The 22,358-nt window shown below is 41.1% G+C and overlaps 1 protein-coding gene across 1 annotated transcript in view; it reads left to right on the top strand.

Annotated features, from left to right (window-relative positions):
• Window positions 1–22,358, top strand: part of LRP1 (LDL receptor related protein 1) — a 2,772,300-nt gene that overhangs the window by 1,605,533 nt on the left and 1,144,409 nt on the right. The window contains exon 36 of the mRNA XM_044083629.1: window positions 4,638–4,772. Within this exon, the coding sequence (XP_043939564.1) occupies window positions 4,638–4,772 (135 nt within the window). The remainder of the gene's footprint in view (window positions 1–4,637; window positions 4,773–22,358) is intronic.

Here is a 22,358-nt window from a genome sequence, read left to right as displayed (position 1 = left end):
ACCCACACAAGAACAGTTTCACCAATGTCCATATTTATGGGGACACGATTAAATGAAGTGTTTAGGTGTATGGTATTAAAAGGGATTCTGTTATGGCAGCTAAGGATATGTGGGGAGATACTCAACAAAAGGTAATACAAAAAAAACTTACAAACTGGAACTTTTTGTTTATGGATAATAGGTAGTAAGATGCAAGTAGTGACAGTGTTTTTAGTCCCTTCAGTTTTACAGATCAGGCATATTTTTATTAACCAAGGAAAAAGTTGTGGACAATAATAGGGTTGAAAGAATTTATTTGGTAGAAGTAGAGGGTGAGAGTTAAGTCTGATGCATTTATACTCCCCATAGAAAAAGGTGATTTTAGATTACCTGATTTGTATGGACATAGTTGAGCTACACATTTAAGGCTGATGTGTAACACAGGCAGGAGGTTATAAATCAAAGTGGAAAGGGGTGGTGATAAAGCAGGTTAGAGGGAGTTAAGTAAGGAGAGAGTGCAATTTTAAATACAGATCCTTGAGAGTAACAATAACCATGCAGAATATTGTATTAATAAAGTTGCAGAGTGTGTTCTATAAACTAAGTTAACATAGGAATGGCGAAAGAAGATTTTGCTAATAGGATGGCCGCTAATTGGGATACAGAAAATACGCAAAATGGGGCTGGAACTTACTGGAGAAAAACTGGCAAAGGAACTGGGGTACTGGAAGCAAAGAACAGTAGAGGGAAAGATAATAAAGTGGGTTGAGGCCAAGCAAAAGTTTGGATTGCAGGTTAGGATCAACTCTTTTCCTGGTAGGATTGCATCTTTACTAATGTAGGTCTTGGCTGATTTCTCATGGTCAGGTTTGGCTTAAACACTATATGTGCCCTTTCAATTAAATGCTGCTGTGGAACATCAGTCCAGTTACTTATTTGTGCTTTCATAAAATTAATACACTCTGTTCCTTCCGGTCTGGTATGGTAGAAAATCTCATTTTTTTTCTACATTCTCTGTCTTCTAACTCTATTTTTTTAAACAGTTCTTGAGAAACCTCATATTCAACCAGTTTTTTCTTCATATCAACCTCTGATTTGAACAGTTTTATCAGTTCATCTGAACGGCTAGTTAAAGCTTCTTCTATTTCTTCCAATCTTTTGTTGTTTGAATTGATAAATTCCTTCAGTGTTTCATCTATTTTAATCACCTTTGAGCACATTTGATTTATTTTTTTTCCTCTAAATTACTGGGAACTTTCTGTTGATCCAAATCTGAAGCTTGAACTGCTTTTTTGCTGAACAGCTGCAGGATTCTTCCCAAACATTGTTTTCTCTTCACCTTTTTCTGGTTGATTTTCTTTGGGATTTCTAAATTTCTTCTTTGCAGGCATCCAGGCAGTGTATTTATTAGCCAATGACTGAGTCAAAATAAAAAAAAAAAAAACATATTTCCCTTAGCACTCTTTTTCTCAGTTTCCGTTTTTACTTTGGGACTTTGGAAGAGCTGAAGTTGTGCTGTTGAGCAGTGCAACCATCTTGGAAGTCCCAATTAGGTATGTTCTTGATCAGTTTTGATTGAGCATTTCATTTATAGGCAATCATGTCTTGCTCATTCAAAGAGCAAGCATTTTGTTTTTCTATTAACCATTATACCTGATGGGAAATTTTTAGAATTGCATGAGTTGATATTTATCCAGCCTCACTTGGTTTCCGCAAAGTTCATAGTCCTCCAAATGAAAATCCTTTGTCATGCCTAGTTTCCTTTCTTTCCAGTATAGCTAGGGAACTGTATTTTCTTTCACTTTGCCATATATGGTAAACTACTGCAAGGGTGATGAGATTTCACTCTTCCAGGACAGCTGCTACTTTGCTGGTGGTTTCAATGCATGGCCGATACTAGGACAGGATTTTCATGGCCTGTTAAGTGGTCTTGTTTGATTTAGTCTTGCCACTCAGGATTTTTGGAGAGCTGTGATCCGGATCCTACCTAAATGTTGTGTTGAAACATTTCCACTTGAATTAAGATAGTACATTTGAGTGAGGAGCTCACCTTAACAGTATTTTTTGAGAGAGAGAAAAATGTTTCATCCCTTAAGTTAGTCTTCCTTTTTTCCCTGTGAAACTGTAGTTTTATTATTGTATGGAGTTGCAGATTAGTGTCTGCAGCCAGTTTCTGATTGTACTAATAAAGCGCACACTGTATTTGTCTTTTCTTCTTAAGGTCTCTCATTTACAGGCTTGAGGGTAACGTTCTCTCTAGAAAAGTGAAGAACGCTTGACCCAGCATCAGCTTTGCATAAATTGGTGCGAGATAGAAAGTGGTTCTGCCAGGGTAAATGTGAGACTTGAGCTTTGTCTAAGCCGTGGACACTCTTTCATTGATTGTGTCAGCAAAAGTAGCAACAGTAATGGCCAAAACACGTCTTTCTTGGAGATCTGCCATCATAGTACAAGAGTAGTCTTAGAAGGTTTTGTGGCTGACTTGCCTTCATTCACATATTTTAGCCACTATGTTTCTTTTCTCTAGTGTAACACCAGAAACCAGTATTTGTTAGGGAATATGCAAGCATCCTGTTTTACATTTTGTCATGCATCCGTTTTCACTTTTCAGATTTAATTCTGTTGTATTTCTAAACATTAAAAGGGTTGCAAAAAGTTCCTTTTAGTGTAGACAGAATAAACACTGTCTTAGTGAAATTTTCTTAATTTGTACCTGTTGTATCTTTTTTGGGTATCTTAGTGGATATGATTTTCAAAATTGTGACAGTTAAACATATGCAACATTTTTTTCATTAACTCACATATTTTTGGTAAAAAATTATTATGAAAAAGTCTAGTAGACATTTGTATTTTTTTTTCATTAACTTCCACAATTGTAATAAAATGTATTCTAAGAGTATAAAATAAAAATAGTTTTGGATACTTCCCAAATATCACACCTTTAGAGACACTCCCTCTCCCCTTACTATTATGCTCTCATTCTGAGGTTGCATGGCCCTTCAGTAAAGGAGCATGTAGTGGTACTGTTCCAAAGCCAAGTGATATCCTTTCATTTCACTGTAGCAGTATTCATTACAGTAGGGATCCCCTGCCAAGGGCAGCTCGACATCCAGTCAGCATACCAGAACCTTTAGGTTTCTTTATGGTACACTGTATGTCACACACATGATTCTGTCTAATAGCGTAGGGCAGAAGTGTGACATCCAGCCGTACCATCCTGAGAACTTTGCCACCAGTATGAATGCCATTTTTGATAGTCTGTCTGAACACCTGCTTCATTTGTTGTTTTATCAAGCCGTGTAAGTTAAGTGCCCCACTGGTGTTTTTGCTCTTAGTTTTTTTTCTTTTTGTGGGTTCCTTGTGGGGTTCATCTCATTCAGAAAAGGTAAATGCCGATGTGGGAGACAGATTCCCTTTTAGATGATCACAAACTGTGCTTATGGCTTGTCCTCCTTTTTTAGTGTTCCATAAGGACAGAGTGTCTCTTCATATGCCCAAGGTAGTGAATGAGTTGTCCCTTAATCAGTCTTTTCATCTGCCCATTTTTTTCCTTCTCCACAGTCTGCCAGTGAGAAGGTGCTGCACACATTGGATGCGCATAGACAACTCAGATTTTATTTGGTTAAGACTAAGACTTCTCGTAAATCTGATCAGCTCTCTGCTTCCTTTCGTCCTAGGTCCTTAGTATTGGTTATGTCAAAGCAAATGATTTCTAAAGCTTTTTATTTTTGATATTCCTTTCACGGTAAGAGCAATCTTTCTTCTGTTAAGGCTCATTCTACTAGAGCTGTGGCTTCTTCTGGTGCCTTTTTCAAGGGTTTGGATACCACCTCTGTTCTTGAGGGAGCTACCTGGACTTCTCTGCATACACTTACCAAGCACTAGAAGTTGGAGGGAATTTCCAGAGCTAGAGCTGGTTTTGCTAGGGCCATTCTTCATGGGTTTCTAGCGAGCTCTGCTCATCTTTCCTCCTCCCTCTCTTCTTCCTGAGCTTTTGCACACTCCCTATTGTTTGAATACTGCAGCAGAGAAACGGAAGGACATAGTACAGTTGTGCAAGTTCTTAACATAACAGTAGATGTCCTTCTCACTGTTGCAGTATTCACTGCCTCCCTTCCTCCTCCTCCCCCCCTGGTCCTTTTCTCTTTTGGACGTATTGGTTACCTGTCTCCTTCTTGGACTGGTGTTCCTACTGGGGCTCTCAGTTCTGAAGCTGGTATGCTTGAATGTCACCTTTATGCCCTACACTATAAGCAGGGAGCATATGTGTGATGTGCGGCATACCTTAAAGCAACCTAAATGCTTTGTTATACTGGCCAGACATCAGGCTGCCCTTGGCAGGGTATCCCTATTGTAATGAGTACTGTAACAGTGAAGAGAAAGACATCTATCGTTTAAGATCTTACACAACTGTAGTTTCCCCACTTATTCTAGGGTTGTGCAATGGTGTAGTGAAAATGTTAATACATTGGGGGTGGAGGAAGCAGGTGGCTTGCTGTGCTGCAAAAATGTGTTTTGCAAAATTAGTGTCATAGTGAATTTTTAGTCAAATGGCATTTAGTCTACTAGCATAAATTTGTAAAGTCACCCAGCATGCAATCCATTATCACCGTAATATAATGTTTACCTTTCATTGTTTTGTGCTCTGTTTTTCCTAGAGAATGACACCATCTATTGGGTAGATATGGGTCTAAGTACCATCAGCAGAGCCAAGCGTGACCAGACATGGCGTGAAGATGTTATTACCAATGGAATTGCCCGAGTGGAGGGAATAGCTGTGGACTGGATTGCAGGTGAGCTTTCACTCTGAGAACATTGTGCATATGTATATATATATAGGCAAACATGAAATTTGTTTTAAAACTTGGCTTATGTATGCATTTAGTAGCAGAAAATTCTAATTTTTATGGAGTGTGTAGAACATAAGGCTTGCAAACATTTAACCAACTAGAACACCATTTGTGATCAGTGTACTACCGTGGTAAACAAATGTAAAATAAAATTGTTGCAGGAAGGCTTCCTCCATTTGTCACCCTGGTCCTGCACATTTGGTAGGTCTACTGCTCCCTGTACTATTTATAGACTTTATTAGGCTTACTATTTGTTTTATTTTGCTAAAATGTTTAACCACGTGCATGTCTATGCATGTTTACTGCTCGCCTTAGCATGTTATAGTTGGGGCTAGATAGAGGAGATGCTTTTGTAGATTTAGATTTATAGATTCGTAGGAATTTCAAGGCCACAGTCTTGAGACCATTCACACCTTGCCAGTATCCTACCACTGGCCAAGCCTCCTTTGTCCAGGATGGTCCATTCCAGTCAATCCCAGAGTAAGTTTGTGGATACTCCATCCAGTCATATATGTCATGTTTAGGGGAAGATTGTGAGTTGGACTGCTTAACATGCAGGTGAAGTTTATTCCATAGATTTATGTTATAAACCTGTCCCTCCACCATGTTTTATTTCTATGTTGAAGATTTGTATCCTTAGTTCTAAGACTGATGGAGATATTGGAATTGTGGAATTACAGGAGATCCTGGACATTTTGGATCTCTTATGAAGTGAGGGGCAAGACAGAGATCTGTCCTTCCATTAAAGCTTATAAGACACTGAATAAAGGGATAGAGCTTCCAGCTTCTCTTTTTAGCTCCGGGAGTTTAGATCTGTGATGTTTTGTTAGAAACATTTTTTGGGCCTTTCTAATTATTTGATATTTTTAATAACATCCCAAAGGGATAGTACTCCGTAACTAGCTTGATCAGTGTTGAGTGTATGGGAGTGATTACCTCTTTAGACCTTGATGTATGATGTATTTCTTTGGCAGATAGCTGGGCTAAATAAAATGATTTCCTGACAGCCATTGTCAGATGATAGTGAAAAGAGAGGGTGCTGTTAATCCAAGTGCATGGGGCCCCTGACTTCATTTTAGTTTTGCAGTGGTATGATGTTTATACAGTAGGATGATGGGAGAAGTTGTCGACCAAAAGTAATACTACTACACTTTGTAGTATTTAGCTTGCGCCCATTATTAGTGCACCAAGAGTTTAGCAGGGAGAGAGAATTATATTCAGTTTGGGTGTCATAGATTTGGTTACTGACACGTTCTCTGTGTTTCTGGCAAATTGGCTTGATTTTGGCTTTTCATTTTTAGCTGTTTAGCTTCCACAGCTTTCAATTTGAGTGCTTGTTAGTATAATGTCTCAAGTTTGCATCTTCTCTGGTGCTTCTAAAAAATACAGCACATGTGAAACTTCTAATTGCCATAACTTGAGTCTTCAGTACACGTCCATAAGGATGTTTGACTGCAGAATGTGATTTTTAAAAGTTCTGCATCAATTATCCTGTTTAAATATTCATTTGTAAGGGTGAGCATGCATGTACAGTTGTATTTTCTGGTATGTTTCTGAATACCTGATTTTCTAAGATAAATACAATTTTTTTTTTTTTTTTTTTAGCTGCGGCCCCTTTCAGGTTTTCCAGATAATGCAACATATAACATGCCTTTATCATTACTGTGTAAAATGGGGCTTCTTTTCTGCTCTTCTTATAACTGTTGATGCCTTTTATTTTATGTAACTGTTTTAAATGCATGCTTGGCTAGATGTCTTATTTGTTCGTGATTTTGCTTGAATTTGTTTTTATTGAAGTATGTGATTTTTATGCAGTTAAGTCACTACTGCTGTCAGTACCTATTTGACAGACATTACTATATTTTTTATTTATTTGTGTATCAGTCTTCTGTACTTTCTTGCTGTACTTAACTGTTTTCCGCCTAAACGCAAATTTTACAGCATTTATTGTGATTTAAAAGCTTGTTGTTTTCACATATTGTACTTATTTGACTGCCTGCACTTTTAAAAAGTTTTTTGTTTAATTAATTTAACTGTTGTAGGCTACACACTAAAGTGTGATAGCCTTTTCTGATCATTTGTAGTTGTTTAAAGCTGTTGTAAGTGTATTTTTACTGTTTTTGCCTTATCTTTTCAAAAAAAACAAACAATTTAAAGTCCTTGTTTCCTGCCTTTCTAAGCTAGTGTAGTCCAGTTTTCAGGCTAGTGCTGAATTCAGGGTTGTTATACTTGTTTCTGAGTTGCTCATACCTTACTTGGATAGAAGGAAGTTTCTCTGTTCACCTCTGAGAGAGGGGAGCTTTGAGCAACCTATCTGTCCCTGGAGGAGTGGTTCTAGCCCAGAAGTTTGTAGATGTTCTTCGTGTTTTACTGTTGCAGTCATTACATTTGGGTAATCTGCTGGCAGGTTGCCCTCAGTCGGCCTGATTAACAAAGTCTTGGGTCCTGCGTCGGTTGCTGTCCTTTCTTCCATGACGTCAGGTCGTCGTAGGTATAAAACATGCAGCTGACGCCATTACATCAGTCTTTCTTGCCATGTGGTGTCCGAAGCAGAAGCAGTTTGCAAGTGCCAGTTGGCCGACTCCTGAAATTTTCGTTTTCGATTTTCAGAACTGAAGTCTTCAACTTAAAGCCAAGTACCCCATTGGGGAAACTTTTTCTTGCTCCTTACCGATGTCAGTAAAAGTTAATAATTGCATTACTTGCATTACTTGTGGAAAGCAAGTACCTCATAAAGATTTTCATTTGTACTGGATTCCTTGCCTAGGCCCTGACCACGATGTACCTTGCTGTCGGTTTTGTCCTTTATTTAATCAGCACACTATCCGTTGTCGGTACATTTTTGCCACTAAATATTTTGGTTCTCAGTTTAATTATCCAGAAATGACTTCAGTTATCCATCTGACTACCAGAATTCCGAAAAAACGCAAAGAAAAACAGAGACAGGCCGTCGAGGTCCAAAACTGACAATGACACTTCTCCTAAGCCAGTCGCCAGTTTGCCGGTACTCAGTGAGGTGCTTTCACAGCCCCTGATACCAGCTACTTCTGATTCGCAGGCCTCTACTGAGACCCTTTCGGAGTCCGGTATACCGCAAGGTGCTTCACCTATGGAACCTGCGGATGTCTCTACCTTGGATGGGTCCGGAGTTGCTGTGCAGGCACCGGCTTCTGAGAGTGTATTCAGGCCTGCAGACTTGCATATTAAACTGACTCCACCTTCAATACTAAGGCCTAAATCTCGATCTATGTCTAAAAAACCTGACGCCCAGGCCACATGTTCAGGCCCCTATGCCTAAAAAGCAAATGATCAAAATGGCTGAAGATCTATTTACTCTAATCAGGGCCCACCCCTTCTAAGAGGCCTAGGGCTGAGCTTGACTATGAATCTTCTGATCAGGACTTTGTTTTTAATGACCTGGATTTGTCCATACCTACTTATGAAGATTCTGATGCAGAGGGTTCCATTCCCTCTGCCCCACCCCCAAGGACTTTTCTTTTGGGGAAACTTTACATACCTTAAGGGAGCATTTCCACTGGGAAAGTCAGGAATTTTCTGAATCCAAAAAGAGGCTTGGGGATTTCTTTCTTTTTCCTCAGCATAGGCCTTTGGCTGTACCACCTGTACTAGACATTGTTGATGATGTGTTTTCGGAATCCAGTATGGCCCCTGATTCCCTGCCTCCGGCTCCTAGTAAACCTGACAGATCCTACAGGGTTCCTGAGTCCCACAAGTTCCTTTTCAAAAATCCTGTTGCGAACCCAGAAACCATTTCTCAGGGACCCAAGGGCATTAAGGCTTCTACCGCTAAAAATCCTACCCCTTCTGATAGAGACTCCAGGGCGCTGGATAGATGGGGTAAAAAGGTTTATACTTCTGCAACCTTGGCAATCAGGGCTTTAAACTGTCAATTGCATATGCTAAAATATCAAGAGCATATCATGGGACTGCTTAAACAGAAAATGATATTGATTTCTGAGTGTGTGGAAAATAAAGATTTACAGGATTTATTGCATTTAGCTGAACAAGTTGGAAAACATACTTTGCAATGTGGTTTTGATTCTTTAGAGGCCTCTCGCAGGGCTGCTGTTACTGGGTCTGTGCTTAGAAGACATGCTTGGCTTAAGGAGCAATCTCTACCTGATCATGTTAAAGCAAAATTGTTGGATGCTCCTTTAAATCAGGACCTCCTGTTTGGCAATAAGGCTGAAGAAGTTCTAAAAAAGTTGGAAGATAAAGCTAAATCTATGCAAACTGTGAAAGATTTCTTACAAGTGCAACCTCCAAGATTTAGTAGGCACTGGCCTACTAAGAACTGGTCCTTTCCAGCTCCTTCCAGATCCACTCAAACCAAACCCAGACACACCAAAAGCACCAGGTTTCAGTCCCAAGGGACTCGCAGAACTAAGCAATGGGGTGCTTCCACTTTCAAATCTGGAAATGACATCCCCTATGGTAAACAGTCTCAATGACTTTCCTTTAAAATTACCAAGCACTTACCTTTCAGCCATCCCTTTGGGGGGAAAGATTGCTCTTCATGCAAAAAAACTGACAACTCATAACCCAGGACAAATAGGTTTTAAATGTAGTGTCCCAGGGATACAGATTTCATTTCCACACGTTCCCAATTCCAAACAGGTGGCCAGACCTGCCCCCAAATCAGTGGGCAGAGGCTCAGAAACAAGTACTTTCCCTCTTAAACATGGGGGCTATTCAACCGGTACCAGAAAAGGAAAAGGGACAAGGTTTCTATTCCAGACTTTTCCTGGTACCCAGAAAAGACAAATCATGGTGTCCATTTCTGGACCTGTCTACTCTAAACACCTTTCTGGACATTCCAAAATTCAAGATGCTGACTTTTCACCAGTTACTTCCTATGCTAGGCAAGGATGCCTGGTTGGCAACTCTAGATTTAAAAGAAGCTTACCTGCATATCCCAGTCGGAATCTTGCAGAAGATACCTACGCTTCAAAGCAGGCTACTTGTATTATCAGTTCTCTGCACTGCCCTTTGGCTTGTCTACTGCGCCCAGGGTATTCACAAAGCACCTGGCTCCAGTAATTGCATTTTGCAAGCAAATAAATATTCAAATATATCCATACCTGGACGATTGTCTAATTCAGGCAGAAAACCAGGCCATACTTATAAAACATCTGACGTTTGTAAAAAGAATTCTAACTTGTCTAGGGTACACCGTGAACGAAAATAAATCACAATTGGTACCCACTCAACAGATTACCTTCCTGGGTGCAAGCTTGAATACAACTGTCCAGATGGCTTTCCTCACGCCAGAAAAGCAAATTCATTTGGTAACTTACTTCAAACAGGTGGCCATAAAAACCCTGCTATCTGCAAGACAAGTACTGCAAGCCTTGGGGTTCATGGCCTCCTGCATTCTTCTAATTCCATATGCAAAACTGCATATGAGGAAACTTCAATGGTACTTAAAAAGTTTATGGAGTCAGCATTGTCACAGCCTGGAAACATTGATTCCTATCATACCTTGCATACACCTAGAGTTCCTATGGTGGGCAGGCCTGCCACCAAAACAGGGGACTGCCATTCACACTACCCCCTGCCACCCAAACACTAACTACAGACTTATCAGACTATGCATGGGGGGCTCATCTGGCAGGGAAGTGCAGTCAGGGCAAATGGAGCCCAAATCAAATGCACCTACATATCAATCAAAAAGAAATGTTAGCTGTACAGAATGCTCTGACAGCCTTCAAGGACTACATTCATCCAGGACAACTAATGGTAAAGACGGACAACACCACGGTTATGTGGTACATAAACAAGCAGGGGGGTACACATTCCTACCCCCTCTGCAGACCAGCCATGGCATTGTGGAACACAGCCTTGAGCTACCAAGTGCAACTACAAGCTCAATTCCTGCCAGGAAAACTGAATATTCTGGCAGATGAACTAAGCAGAAATCTCATGGACCCACACAAATGGAAACTGGAACCATGGATTTTCAACATGCTGACAAGCAAATGGGGGGAGCCCAGACATAGCTGTATTTGCCTCCCCCCAGAACTACCAGTTGGACAAATTTTGCACAAGGACTCCTCACAAAAAAGCCTGGAAAGTGGAAGCTCTGCCCTTCAGCTGGAAAAACCTATCAGTCTACTCCTTTCCCCCTCTGCCTCTACTCTCCAAAGTTCTACTAAAAGTCAAACAGGACAAACCAAAAATGATTTTGATTGCTCCAAACTGGCCACGCCAACACTGGTACGCACTCCTGCCCAGTGTGTCACAAATTTCTCCATGGCTCTTGCCTCAGACACCTTCCTTACTGTGTCATTAGGAGAACCAAATTCTGCACCCTCAGCTCCCAACATTGAAACTTGCAGCTTGGCTAATCACTTAAATTCACCCTTAGCATCCCTCAGCAAACCTGTGATGGATGTCATCTTGGAGGCAAGAAGATCTAGTACTAGAAAACCTTATGCTGACAAATGGAAAAGATTCTCTGCCTGGAATAAATCTCAAGGGATGAGCACAGCTGTGCCCAATTTACCTCCGATTTTGCAATACTTAACAGATGCATCACAAGGGCCTGTCTTTTTCCTCCATTAAAATCCACGCCTCAGCCATTTCAGCTCATTACAACACAGAACCTCCCCTCTTCTCTCATCCTCTGCTCAAGCAGTACCTCAGAGGGGCCAAAAACTTGAGACCACCCAGGAGAGCTACAACCCCTGCCTGGGACCTTAACTTTGTATTGGAGAAACTCACTCTACCTCCTTTCGAGCCAGCTGCTACTGCAGACTTAAAATTTCTTTCTTGGAAAACAGCCTTCCTTTTAGCAATCACTTCAGCTAGAAGGATATCTGAATTACACGCCCTTATGGCAGTGGAGCCTTTCATCATCTTTCATGCGGACAGGGTGTCACTCAGGACCAATCCATCCTTCATGACCAAGGTGGTATCCAGTGTGGCTCTTAATCAGTCCATTCATTTGCCAACTTTCTTTCCCAATCCACAGAACAAGGGGGAGCGGATTCTGCATTCATTGGATGTGCACAGACAACTTAGACTCTACTTGGACAGGACTAAATCTCGAAGAAAATCTGAACAACTGCTGGTAGCATTTGCTGCAGGGGCAGAGGGGAAGACTATTTCAAAAGAAACCATTTCTAAATGGATAAGCCATTGCATTCATTTCTGCCATAAGCACCATGGAAAACCTATCCCCCAGGGAATCGGAACTCATTCCACCAGGGCTGCATCTACTTCTGCAGCCTTTCTCAGAGGTGTTCCTATCAGGGATATTCTAGAAGCTGATACCTGGAGCTCAGTTCATACTTTCACTAAGCATGATCACTTACCAATTTTCTCTAAATCTAGAGCTGGCTTTGCCACTGCTGTTTTGCAGGGCCTTATAGCTGGTCCTAATTCTGTATAAATCCATCCTCCCAACCATAGCCTTGGGAGTCTACCCAAATGTAATGACTGCAACAGTGAAACACGAAGAACATAGTACAGTTGTGTACACTTACCATAAATGTACATGTTCGAGTGTATTCACTGTTGCAGTCCTGGTTACCCTCCCTCCAGCCCCCTGTTTTTCTCTTACTATACCTCTACTTTCTTTAACTATGCTTAAAAGCCTTTTTGGTGTATTTGCTTTTGGTTGGAGGTATATTTTTGTGTTTTTAATTTTATTTTGCTCCCCATTTGGGGGGCACCTGACATCTGGGGCAAGAAAAACTGATGTAATGGCTTCGGCTGCATGTTTTATACCCCTGACGACCTGACAACATGGAAGAAAAGACGGCAACCGACGCAGGACCCAAGACTTTGTTAATCAGGCCGACTGAGGGCAACCTGCCAACAGATTACCCAAATGTTTTGACTGCAACAGTGAATACATGCGAACATCTACATTTATAGTAAGCTTACACAACTGTACTTTTATTGGCCATTTGGGGCTAATTTCTATCTCTTTCATTTCCCTACTGTAAAAACTGCATTTGCACGGTTTTGCACACCGGGCAGCGCCGGTTAGCTACGGCTAAATTATTCCCGGCTCCACTAGGATCCTCTTCAGTTTTTCCCTTGAAACTAGTCTAACTCTCAACTTAAGCACTCAAAAAGCATCTTACAGCCCAGCACTTGCTCAGACCTAATAGCAAGCACTAATATACTCTGACACTGATTGCCCAGCAGGGCAAGGCTCTTTATTCACCCCCTCACCAACCAAGCGACTAAGCAGCTCACCCTACTATTCAGGTATGACCAAAGGGCAATTTCAGGTGTACTCTCCAGTCCAGCTGGTGAATCTGGGTATCCTGAGGCAATGTTACAACTGCCTCATGTACACAGACAGCCCTCTCCTCCTACCACAAAACACTAACATATGCGAGAGATGCAGTTATACAGCCAAACTGGAGGCTAAGCTGTCTCCACCCAAGACTGGAACAGACCGTCAAGAGGAGAAGGTTAACACTTGCACCACACCTCCAACCGCACACAGACCTACTGAAACAGCACTGGCAAAAAATACATATAAATACACAAAATCATACTTGGAGGCTCTAAATAAAAATCTACAAAAGCATCAGAGACCTCCAAAGCAGACACCCAAACAACCTGCACCACCCGTCACAAACCAGACAACACATAAAACACAAAATCAGTGTGCTGCGCAATCACAGCCCTTAAGGCGCAATAACATACCTCACACACTAGTAATAGGTGACTCTATAATCAGGCACACTGACGTCCCACTCACTAGGCCGGACAAGCAGAAGGTTACTGTTTAGCTGCCTGTCGGGAGCCAGAATCCGCCACATAACACAAGCACTCAGGTCACTCCAGAATAAGTACAAATATGACTCTGTCATTGATCATGTTGGTGTGAATTACCTGACATGTACTTCCCTGGACTACATGAAAAGAGAAATGGAAGAGCTGTCTGATCATGTATCCCAAGCTGGTATGACCCTGACCCTGAGTAGCATCCTGCCCTCACCAAGAATGATACCTCAGTATAAAGAAAAAAATGATCAATTTCAACAAATGGCTAAGCGTCTGGTGTCATTCAAAGGGGATCCAGTGTCTGTCAGCCTGGGACGACATGCTCGACAGGCTGCGTTGCTTTGCAAGAGACTGCTTGCACCTGTCACCCCTAGACTTTCGAATACTGGCCAAGGCTCTTGCTGCCCCCATAGTGCCTTTCTCAGGCAAGGCTCAAAAGTCAAACCCACCTCCGTAAACAGCACAATTAACAAAAAACTGAGGGTTATGTTACTCAATGCCAGGAGTTTAAATCTCAAAATGCATGCGCTTGAAGCACTCCTCAGTATGGAGAACGTCAACATCTGTGCAGAAACCTGGTTCAAGGCTCCAGAGAGCACCCCAGCACTACTGGGCTACAACTCATATCACATGTTTCGTCAACAGAACAGGGACCGAAATACAAAAGGAGGGGGTGTATGCATATTCATAAAGGATACCTACACCTCCTGGTCAGTGGCGCAGCATGATACCTCTGAGATCATCCTTGTGCAACTAACATCAGGCAAATCTGCAATGCAAATTGTGGCCTGCTACAGATCACCCTCCATGACCCAGGACCACCACTCCACCTTTCTGGAGGCATTAAAAAATTTAAATTTAAAAAATTATCCAGTAAAAAGGAATTTTGATATTTATTTTTTGACCATAGATGTAATTGATTTATTTTCATGTATACCCAAGGAAAAAGGGTTAGAAGCATTCACCAGTAGTATAAGGAAATATGCGAATATGACATGGGATGACACCTGCTTATTAGAAGAGATGATGGCTATCGTATTAGACAACAATTTTATAATTTTATATTTTTTGAAGGTGAATATTTTAAGCAAATTAGAAGGGTCGCGAGGGGAGCAGCGTGCGCCCCCATCTACGCTAATCTAGTGATGCTTCATTGGGAAGACACTGTTTTGTTCAACAGTGAATTTTTTCAATACATTTCGTATTATTCACGTATTTTGGACGACATTTATATTTTATGGAGGCCGATGAGAATAGATTAAAATTATTTTTAAATTTTTTAAATAGTAGTAGTGAATATTTAAAATTTACGCATTCGGTTAACAAAACTGGAGTACCATATCTGGACACTTTTATATCATGTCATGACCAGAAATTAAACTCTATTATATATAGAAAAAATACTTTTTCCAACAACTATTTAGAATATACCAGCTGCCACCCAGAAAAATTAAAGAAAAATATTTTCAAGGGACAATGCGTTAGGGCAGCTCGAATGACATCAGGTGATGAATATTTAAAAGTGGAAGTGGAATATATAAAAGACTTATTCATACAAAGAGGATATCCTATTAGTATGATGGAAGACGTTATTACTTGCATATTGCATTTTAGAAACATTAGGTACAGACCTTTATTAGGTAGTCAGTCTATGTGTGATTTACAAGAGGGGAATGTACTTCCAGTAAAAGACACAATTTTAACCCGTGAAAGATTTAATAGAGCATGTATTGTACAGTTTAATTTGGCCACAGAGCATATTAAGAAAATCATAAGCAAATTTTGGTACATTCTAGCTGATGACACCCACTTGTCCAAAATTGTATGTAATGGACCCAATTTCATTTATAGAATGGGGATGAATATCAAACAGTTAATGGAATTTAAGAATTATAACATCAATAGTAATACTAGTGGACTGAGTATTTTTAATGGAACTAGAAAATGTGGGTCTTGTAATCAGTGTAAACACATTTTGGAAGAAAGACACTTACAGCTAGACAATGTACATAGGAGTAGAATCACAAGCAAGGCTGGTAATTGTAACAGTAAAATGGTTGTTTACTTAAGTAAATGTCAAAAATGCTCTGGTTTTTACATAGGAAAAACAGAGAGAAATTTTAGGAAAAGGATATACGACCATTTATACTGTATAAGGACCAAAGATAATAACAATGCTCTTTATAGACATATTGACAGGGAAGGGACTGACCATATATTTAAATTTATTATTTTTGAAGTTATAAAGGCTGACCCCAAAGGAGGTGATTGTAAGGGTTTATTGAAATACAAGGAAGCGAAGTGGCAATTTTGTTAGATGCCACAACTCCCCCGGGACTGAATGAATACATTTCAGTAAAACCATTTTTGGAGATTTTGTAAAAATTCATCATCGCATCTAGTTTTTATTGCATAAAAAATTTTGCATTATTACGTTTTTAATATATATATTTTTTTAAAAATTTAAAAAAATGTTTTATAAAAAATTAACAACACATCAATTTCTGCCCCTATTCATATTTATTAATGTATTAATTTTTTAATGTATTAATTTTCATGGATTTTTTATGCAGTTTTTATGCAGTTTTACATATTATAGTGTGATATTGTGTCTATCATCGTTCAGTACTTGCTACATTTTGAGGTATATTTTATTTTATATTTTGTATTATAGTATGTACTGAATACATTTACGCATGTTATGTTCATAAATACATTAACCTTATTATTTTCACAGTTTTTAAATTACTGTATCTCTGGCACTTGTATTTCACCCAGATGCATTTAGTAGGTTTAGTGATTTCTGCACTTATTTTTGCATTTGATGTATGTTTTTATAAGTATTTTTTATAAGTGTTTTGTACCAGTAGGGTTGAAAGTTGGTTTATTACTATGAAACACTTCTATGTGTAGTGTGTGTATCACTTTAAATCTGCAACTTCTTTTTGGCGCCAAAAAAGGCTCAAATTTGGTGATGTAATAACTGAAAGCCAGTTCTGAAGAAGCCTAGTTTTGCGGGTGAAAGCACTTAACTAGCTTGTTTGTTTGCTTGTTTGCTCTTTTTCCACCAGTTCGTCATTTTTACCATCAGTTTGTCTGTTAGTTTGGGGTTGTCCTTTTTGTTATTTTATGTTATATTATATTATATTACATTAAAACGCGATTGATTCACAGTTTGTTTATCGCACCTTTTCCTTTCTTGGTGGAGACACTTATTGGCGTTCTCGCAGTACTTTTAGTTTCAGTTGTCGTTGCTTTTTACTATTTTCTGGAGAGATTGGAAAACATGAAGGTCCTACCGAACACCCTGATATTGTGTGATTTCAATTACCCTACCATTCACTGGGAAAACTACTCGAGTACAAACTCAAATGCCCTGGATCAGCTGGTAAACTCCCCTACCAGAGGTGAAAACATACTGGACCTGGTCATCACCAACATGGGAAACAGGTGTTCCACACCGGAGATCAACCCATCACTGGTTAGATCAGACCATAAACTAATCACTCTGGATGTCCACAACCCACCACCACCCCCAACTAAGGAAACTACAGTAAAAAAACTTTTCTAAAGCAAACTTTACCTTACTTAAGACAGAGGTGGTAAATTTCACAGCCCCCATGCTAATGGATAATGCTGCCCAAGATGCAGAAACCTTTACAAATGCACTCTGTGAGCACCTACAAGGATGCATGGATCGTGCCATCCCTAGCAAAACCAAGACTCACTCCTCTAAGAGAAGGAAACCAGTTTGGTGGACCCCTGCCATAAACAGGCTATACAATAGAAGGAGGAAACTAGTTCAGAAAAAAAGCAAATCCCAAGAAGGAAAGACATCCCTGATCAGCATCAGTAAAAAACTAAGGTCCCTCATGAAATCATCCAAGGCTAATTTCGAAAGAAAAATAGCCAAGGATTCAAAAGATAACCACAAAGCCTTCTTTAGCTGTGTTAAGAATCTAAGTGGCAACTCGCAGATATGCACTGAACTAGTGCAAAATAGCACAAGATTTACTGAACCTACTGATATTGCCAACATACTGGCAGATAGATTCCATGCAGACTTCACCCCCCTTTCACCTCCAAAAGGGCCCACAACAATACCCGAAAAGTGTAGTGTCCCAAAAATCACAGACGCACAGGTGAAAACAGCCCTTTCAAAAGCCAACAACACAGCATCAATCGACCAGATGGTGTCCCAGGCTGTGTCTTGCATGAACTACAGAACAAACTAACCCCCCACCTAAACATGCTGTTCAACCTCAGCCTCTGCACAGGCTACGTGCCCATAGAATGGTGCACAGCAACGGTTAATGTTCTTTGTGTTTCACTGTTGCAGTCATTACATTTGGGTAATCCTGCTGGCAGGTTGCCCTCGGTCGGCCTGAATTCCAAAGTCTTGGGTCCTGTGTCGGCTGCTGTCACCCCTTCCCTGACGTCAGGTCGTCAGGGGTATAAAAGAAGCAGCTGACGCCATTTTCTTCAGTCTTTCTTGCTGCGTGGTGCCCGAAGCAGAAGCAGTTCGCAAGTGCCAGTTGGCCGACTCCTGAGATTTTCGTGTTCGAATTTCAAATCCGAAGTTTTCAATAAAGCTAAGTACCCCGTTGGGGAAACTTTTTTCTTGCTCCAGACCGATGTCAGAAAAAGTAAATAATTGTATTTCTTGTGGAAAGCAAATACTTCATAAGGACTTTCATTCTTACTGCATTCTTGCCTAGGCCTTGATCACAACGTTTCTGGTTGTCGGTTTTGTGCTAGATTTAACCAACGCACTATTAAGCGTCTGTATGATTTTGCTTTAAACTTTTTTGGACGCCGGTTTAATTATCCAGAAATGTCGGATAGCCATCCGACTACCGGAGTTCACAAAAAATGCAAAGAAAAGGAGAGAGAAAAACAACTGAGGTCCAAAACCGACGACGAAGCTTCTCCTAAGCCAGTCGCCAGTTCTCAGTGAGGCGCTTTCGCAGCCCCTGACACCCGCTACTTTAGAGTTGCAGGCCACTACCGACTCCCACGTGGAGTCGGCCATGCCGCTGGAAACTCAAGGTATTGGAGCCTTGGATACTATTCCCTTAGATAGGTCCAGAGCCGCTGAGCAGGCACCGGCTTCTGAGGGTGTATTCAGACCTAGACATCTTTATATTAAACTGACTTCAGCTTCAAAGGCAAAGACTAAAGCACCTTCTAACCTCAGCCTCTGCACAGGCTACGTGCCCATAGAATGGTGCACAGCAACGGTTAATGTTCTTTGTGTTTCACTGTTGCAGTCATTACATTTGGGTAATCCTGCTGGATTCTAAAGCAAAGAAACAAACTCAAGAGCCACGTGGACAGGCCTCTATGCCCAAAAAACAGATGCTCAAAATGGCCAAAGACTTGACTACCTTGATCAGGGGTTCCCATCCCCCTCCTGATAAAGAGGACTAGGCAAGAGACTGACTGTGAATCTTCAGATCAGGTTTCTATTTCTTCTGATTCCTCTTCTGATCAGGAATATTCTCTTCCCACCTATGAGAATTCTGATGCGGAAGAATCTATATCTTCAGCTTCTCCTCCAGAGGACTATTCTTTTGGGGGAAACCTTGCATACCATGAGGGAGCATTTCCACTGGGAGAGCCAAGATTTTTCAGAATCTAAAAAGAGGCTCAGGGATTTCCTTTTACTACCTCAACACATGCCTCTAGCCATTCCACCTGTGTTAGACATTGTAGATGATGTCTTTTCGGAGTCTAGTCTTACCCCTGACTCCTTACCTCCAGCTCCTGTTAAGCTTGACAGATATTACAGGGTTCCTAACTCTCATAAATTCCTTTTTAAAAACCCTTCTGCAGACCCAGAAACTATTTCACAGGGTTCCAAAGAAGTTAATGCGTCCGCTGCAAAAAACCCTATCCCCATCTGACAGAGATTCTAGGGCACTGGATAGATGGGGAAAAAAGGTTTACACACCTGCTACCTTGGCTATAAGGCCCTTAAACTGTCAGTTTCATATGCTCAGATATCAGCAACATGTCTTGGCATTGCTTAAACAGAAAATGTTGTTAAACTCTGAATGTGCAGAAAACAAGGAAATGCAGGATTTATTGCATGCAGCTGAACAAGTTGGAAAGCATACTTGGCAATGTGGTTTTGATTCTTTGGAGGCCTCCTGCAGGGCCACAGTTACGGGTTCTGTAATTAGGAGGCATGCTTGGTTAAAGGAACAAAATCTGCCTGATCATGTCAAAGTTAAATTATTAGATGCATCTTTGCAGCATGATACTTTGTTTGGTGTTAAGACAGAAGAGGTGTTAAAGAAAATGGAGGACAAAGCTAAATCTATGCAAACTGTCAAAGATTTTTTACAGGTGCAGCCACCTAGGTTTAGTAGACACTGGCCTACAAAGAACTGGTCCTTTCCTGTGTCAGACAGACCTCAAAGGGTTAGATCCAGACGCCCTAGAGGTAGATCCCAGGCGCAAGGTTCATACAGGTCAAAGCAATGGGGTGCTTCTACCTCCAAAGTTGGAGAAGACAAATCACAACCATACAGGAAACAGTCCCAGTGACTTCCCCCTGCCAGCACCAAGCACTTATCTCTTGGCAGCACCCTTAAGGGGAAAATTAGCACTTTTTTCTCAAAATTGGCACATTATAACCCAGGACAAGTGGGTTCTAAATATAGTGTCACAAGGTTACAAGTTCCATTTCCATACCCTGCCAAAGGCAAGCGGCTGGCCAGATTTGCCAAAAAATCAGTGGGCAGAGTCACAAAAACAAATCTCATCTCTCATGGACATGGGGGCCATTCAGCAAGTACCAGAGCAAGAGCAGGGACAAGGATTTTACTCAAGACTGTTCTTGGTACCCAGAAAGGACAAGGCCTGGAGACCAATACTGGACCTATCTATTATGAACACATTCCTGGATATACCAAAATTCAAAATGTTGACTTTGCAGCAGCTTCTGCCCATGCTGGGCAAGAACGCTTGGCTTGTGACTTTAGACCTAAAAGAGGCATACCTGCATGTCCCAATTAGACAATCATGTAGAAGATACCTCAGATTCAAGGCTGGCTCAGTGAATTACCAATTCTATGCACTGCCCTTTGGCTTATCTACTGCACCCAGGGTCTTTACAAAGTGCCTGGCACCAGTAATTACATTCTGCAGACAAAGAGAAATACAAATATATCCTTACTTGGACGACTGTCTAATTCAAGCAGAGAACAAGGACATTCTTCTACAGCATCTGACGTTTGTGAAAAGACTTCTAACATGCTTTGGGTGCACAGTCAACGAAAGGAAATCAAAACTAGTACCCTCTCAAGAGATAATATTCCTGGGTGCAAGCTTAAATACAACTGCCCAGATGGCTTATCTCACGCCAGACAAACAAAGGCAACTGACTACCTATTTCAAAATGTTGGCAACAAAGGCCCAGTTATCTGCAAGAAAAATTCTGCAGGCTTTGGGCTTCATGGCATCCTGCATCCTACTAATTCCATATGCAAGACTGCATATGAGGAAACTTCAGTGGTACCTAAAAAGTGTTTGGACTCAATACTGCCACTGCCTGGAAACAATGATTACTGTCATTCCCTGCCTGCAACTGGAGTTTCAATGGTGGGCGAAGGCTTGTCACCAGAACAACGGACAGCCATTGACATTAGCAGACACTAACAACGGATGCATCAGATTATGCCTGGGGGGCCCACATGGCAGGAAGATGCATTCAGGGCACATGGTCCTCAAATCAAATGCATCTACATATCAATCAAAAAGAGATGCTAGCTGTTCAAAAGGCCATGACAGCCTTCAAGGACCTACTTCATCCGGGACAACTACTGATAAAGACGGACAACACCACGGCAGTGTGGTATATAAACAAGCAGGGGGGCACACATTCTTACCCCCTTTGCAAACTAGCCATGACTTTGTGGGACACAGCATTGACTTACCAAGTACATCTGCAGGCACAATTCCTGCCAGGAAAGGAAAATACTCTGGCAGACGAACTAAGCAGAAACCTCCTGGATCCCTACGAGTGGTAGCTGGATCCACAAGTCTTCAGCATGATAACAAGGAAATGGGGATGCCCGGACATAGATCTATTTGCCTCCCCTCACAACTACCAACTAAAAAGATTCTGCACAAGGACTTATCACAGACAGGCATGGAAAGTGGACGCCCTATCTTTCAGCTGTATATGCCTTTCCTCCACTACCTCTCCTCCCCAAGGTACTCCTAAAGGTCAGACAGGAGAAGCCAAAGATGATACTGATTGCCCCAGACTGGCCCCGTCAGTACTGGTATCCAGTCCTAAGGAACCTGTCTCAATGCCCAGCTTGGACCTTACCTCAAATACCCCATCTACTATCCCAGCAAAACAATCCGATCCTGCACAGCCAACTCAGGACTTTAAACCTGGCAGCATGGCGGATAATGTAATCATACAAAACACACCTCTCAGTAAAGCTGTGATGGATGTCATTTTGGAAGCCAGAAGGCCTAGTACTAGAAAATCTTACGCTGGAAAATGGAAGAGATTCTGTGCTTGGAACCAGGCGCAAGGAACTGAAACAGCTGTACCAAATATTCCTCAGATTTTGCAATACTTAACTGAGATGCTGGGCAAAGGCCTATCTTTTTCATCCATTAAAATTCATGCATCTGCCATTTCGGCTCATTACAATACAGAGCAACCAGTCTTTTCTCATCCTGTATTAAAGCAGTACCTCAGAGGAGCCAAAAATCTAAGGCCTCCAAGGAGAACAC

This window comes from Protopterus annectens, chromosome 9.part0 (genome assembly GCF_019279795.1).
Source record: "Protopterus annectens isolate FY-2018-M chromosome 9.part0, PAN1.0, whole genome shotgun sequence".
Taxonomy (NCBI): domain Eukaryota; kingdom Metazoa; phylum Chordata; order Ceratodontiformes; family Protopteridae; genus Protopterus; species Protopterus annectens.
Note: the sequence above shows the minus strand (reverse complement) of the source record. Positions and strands in the feature narration are given on the sequence as shown.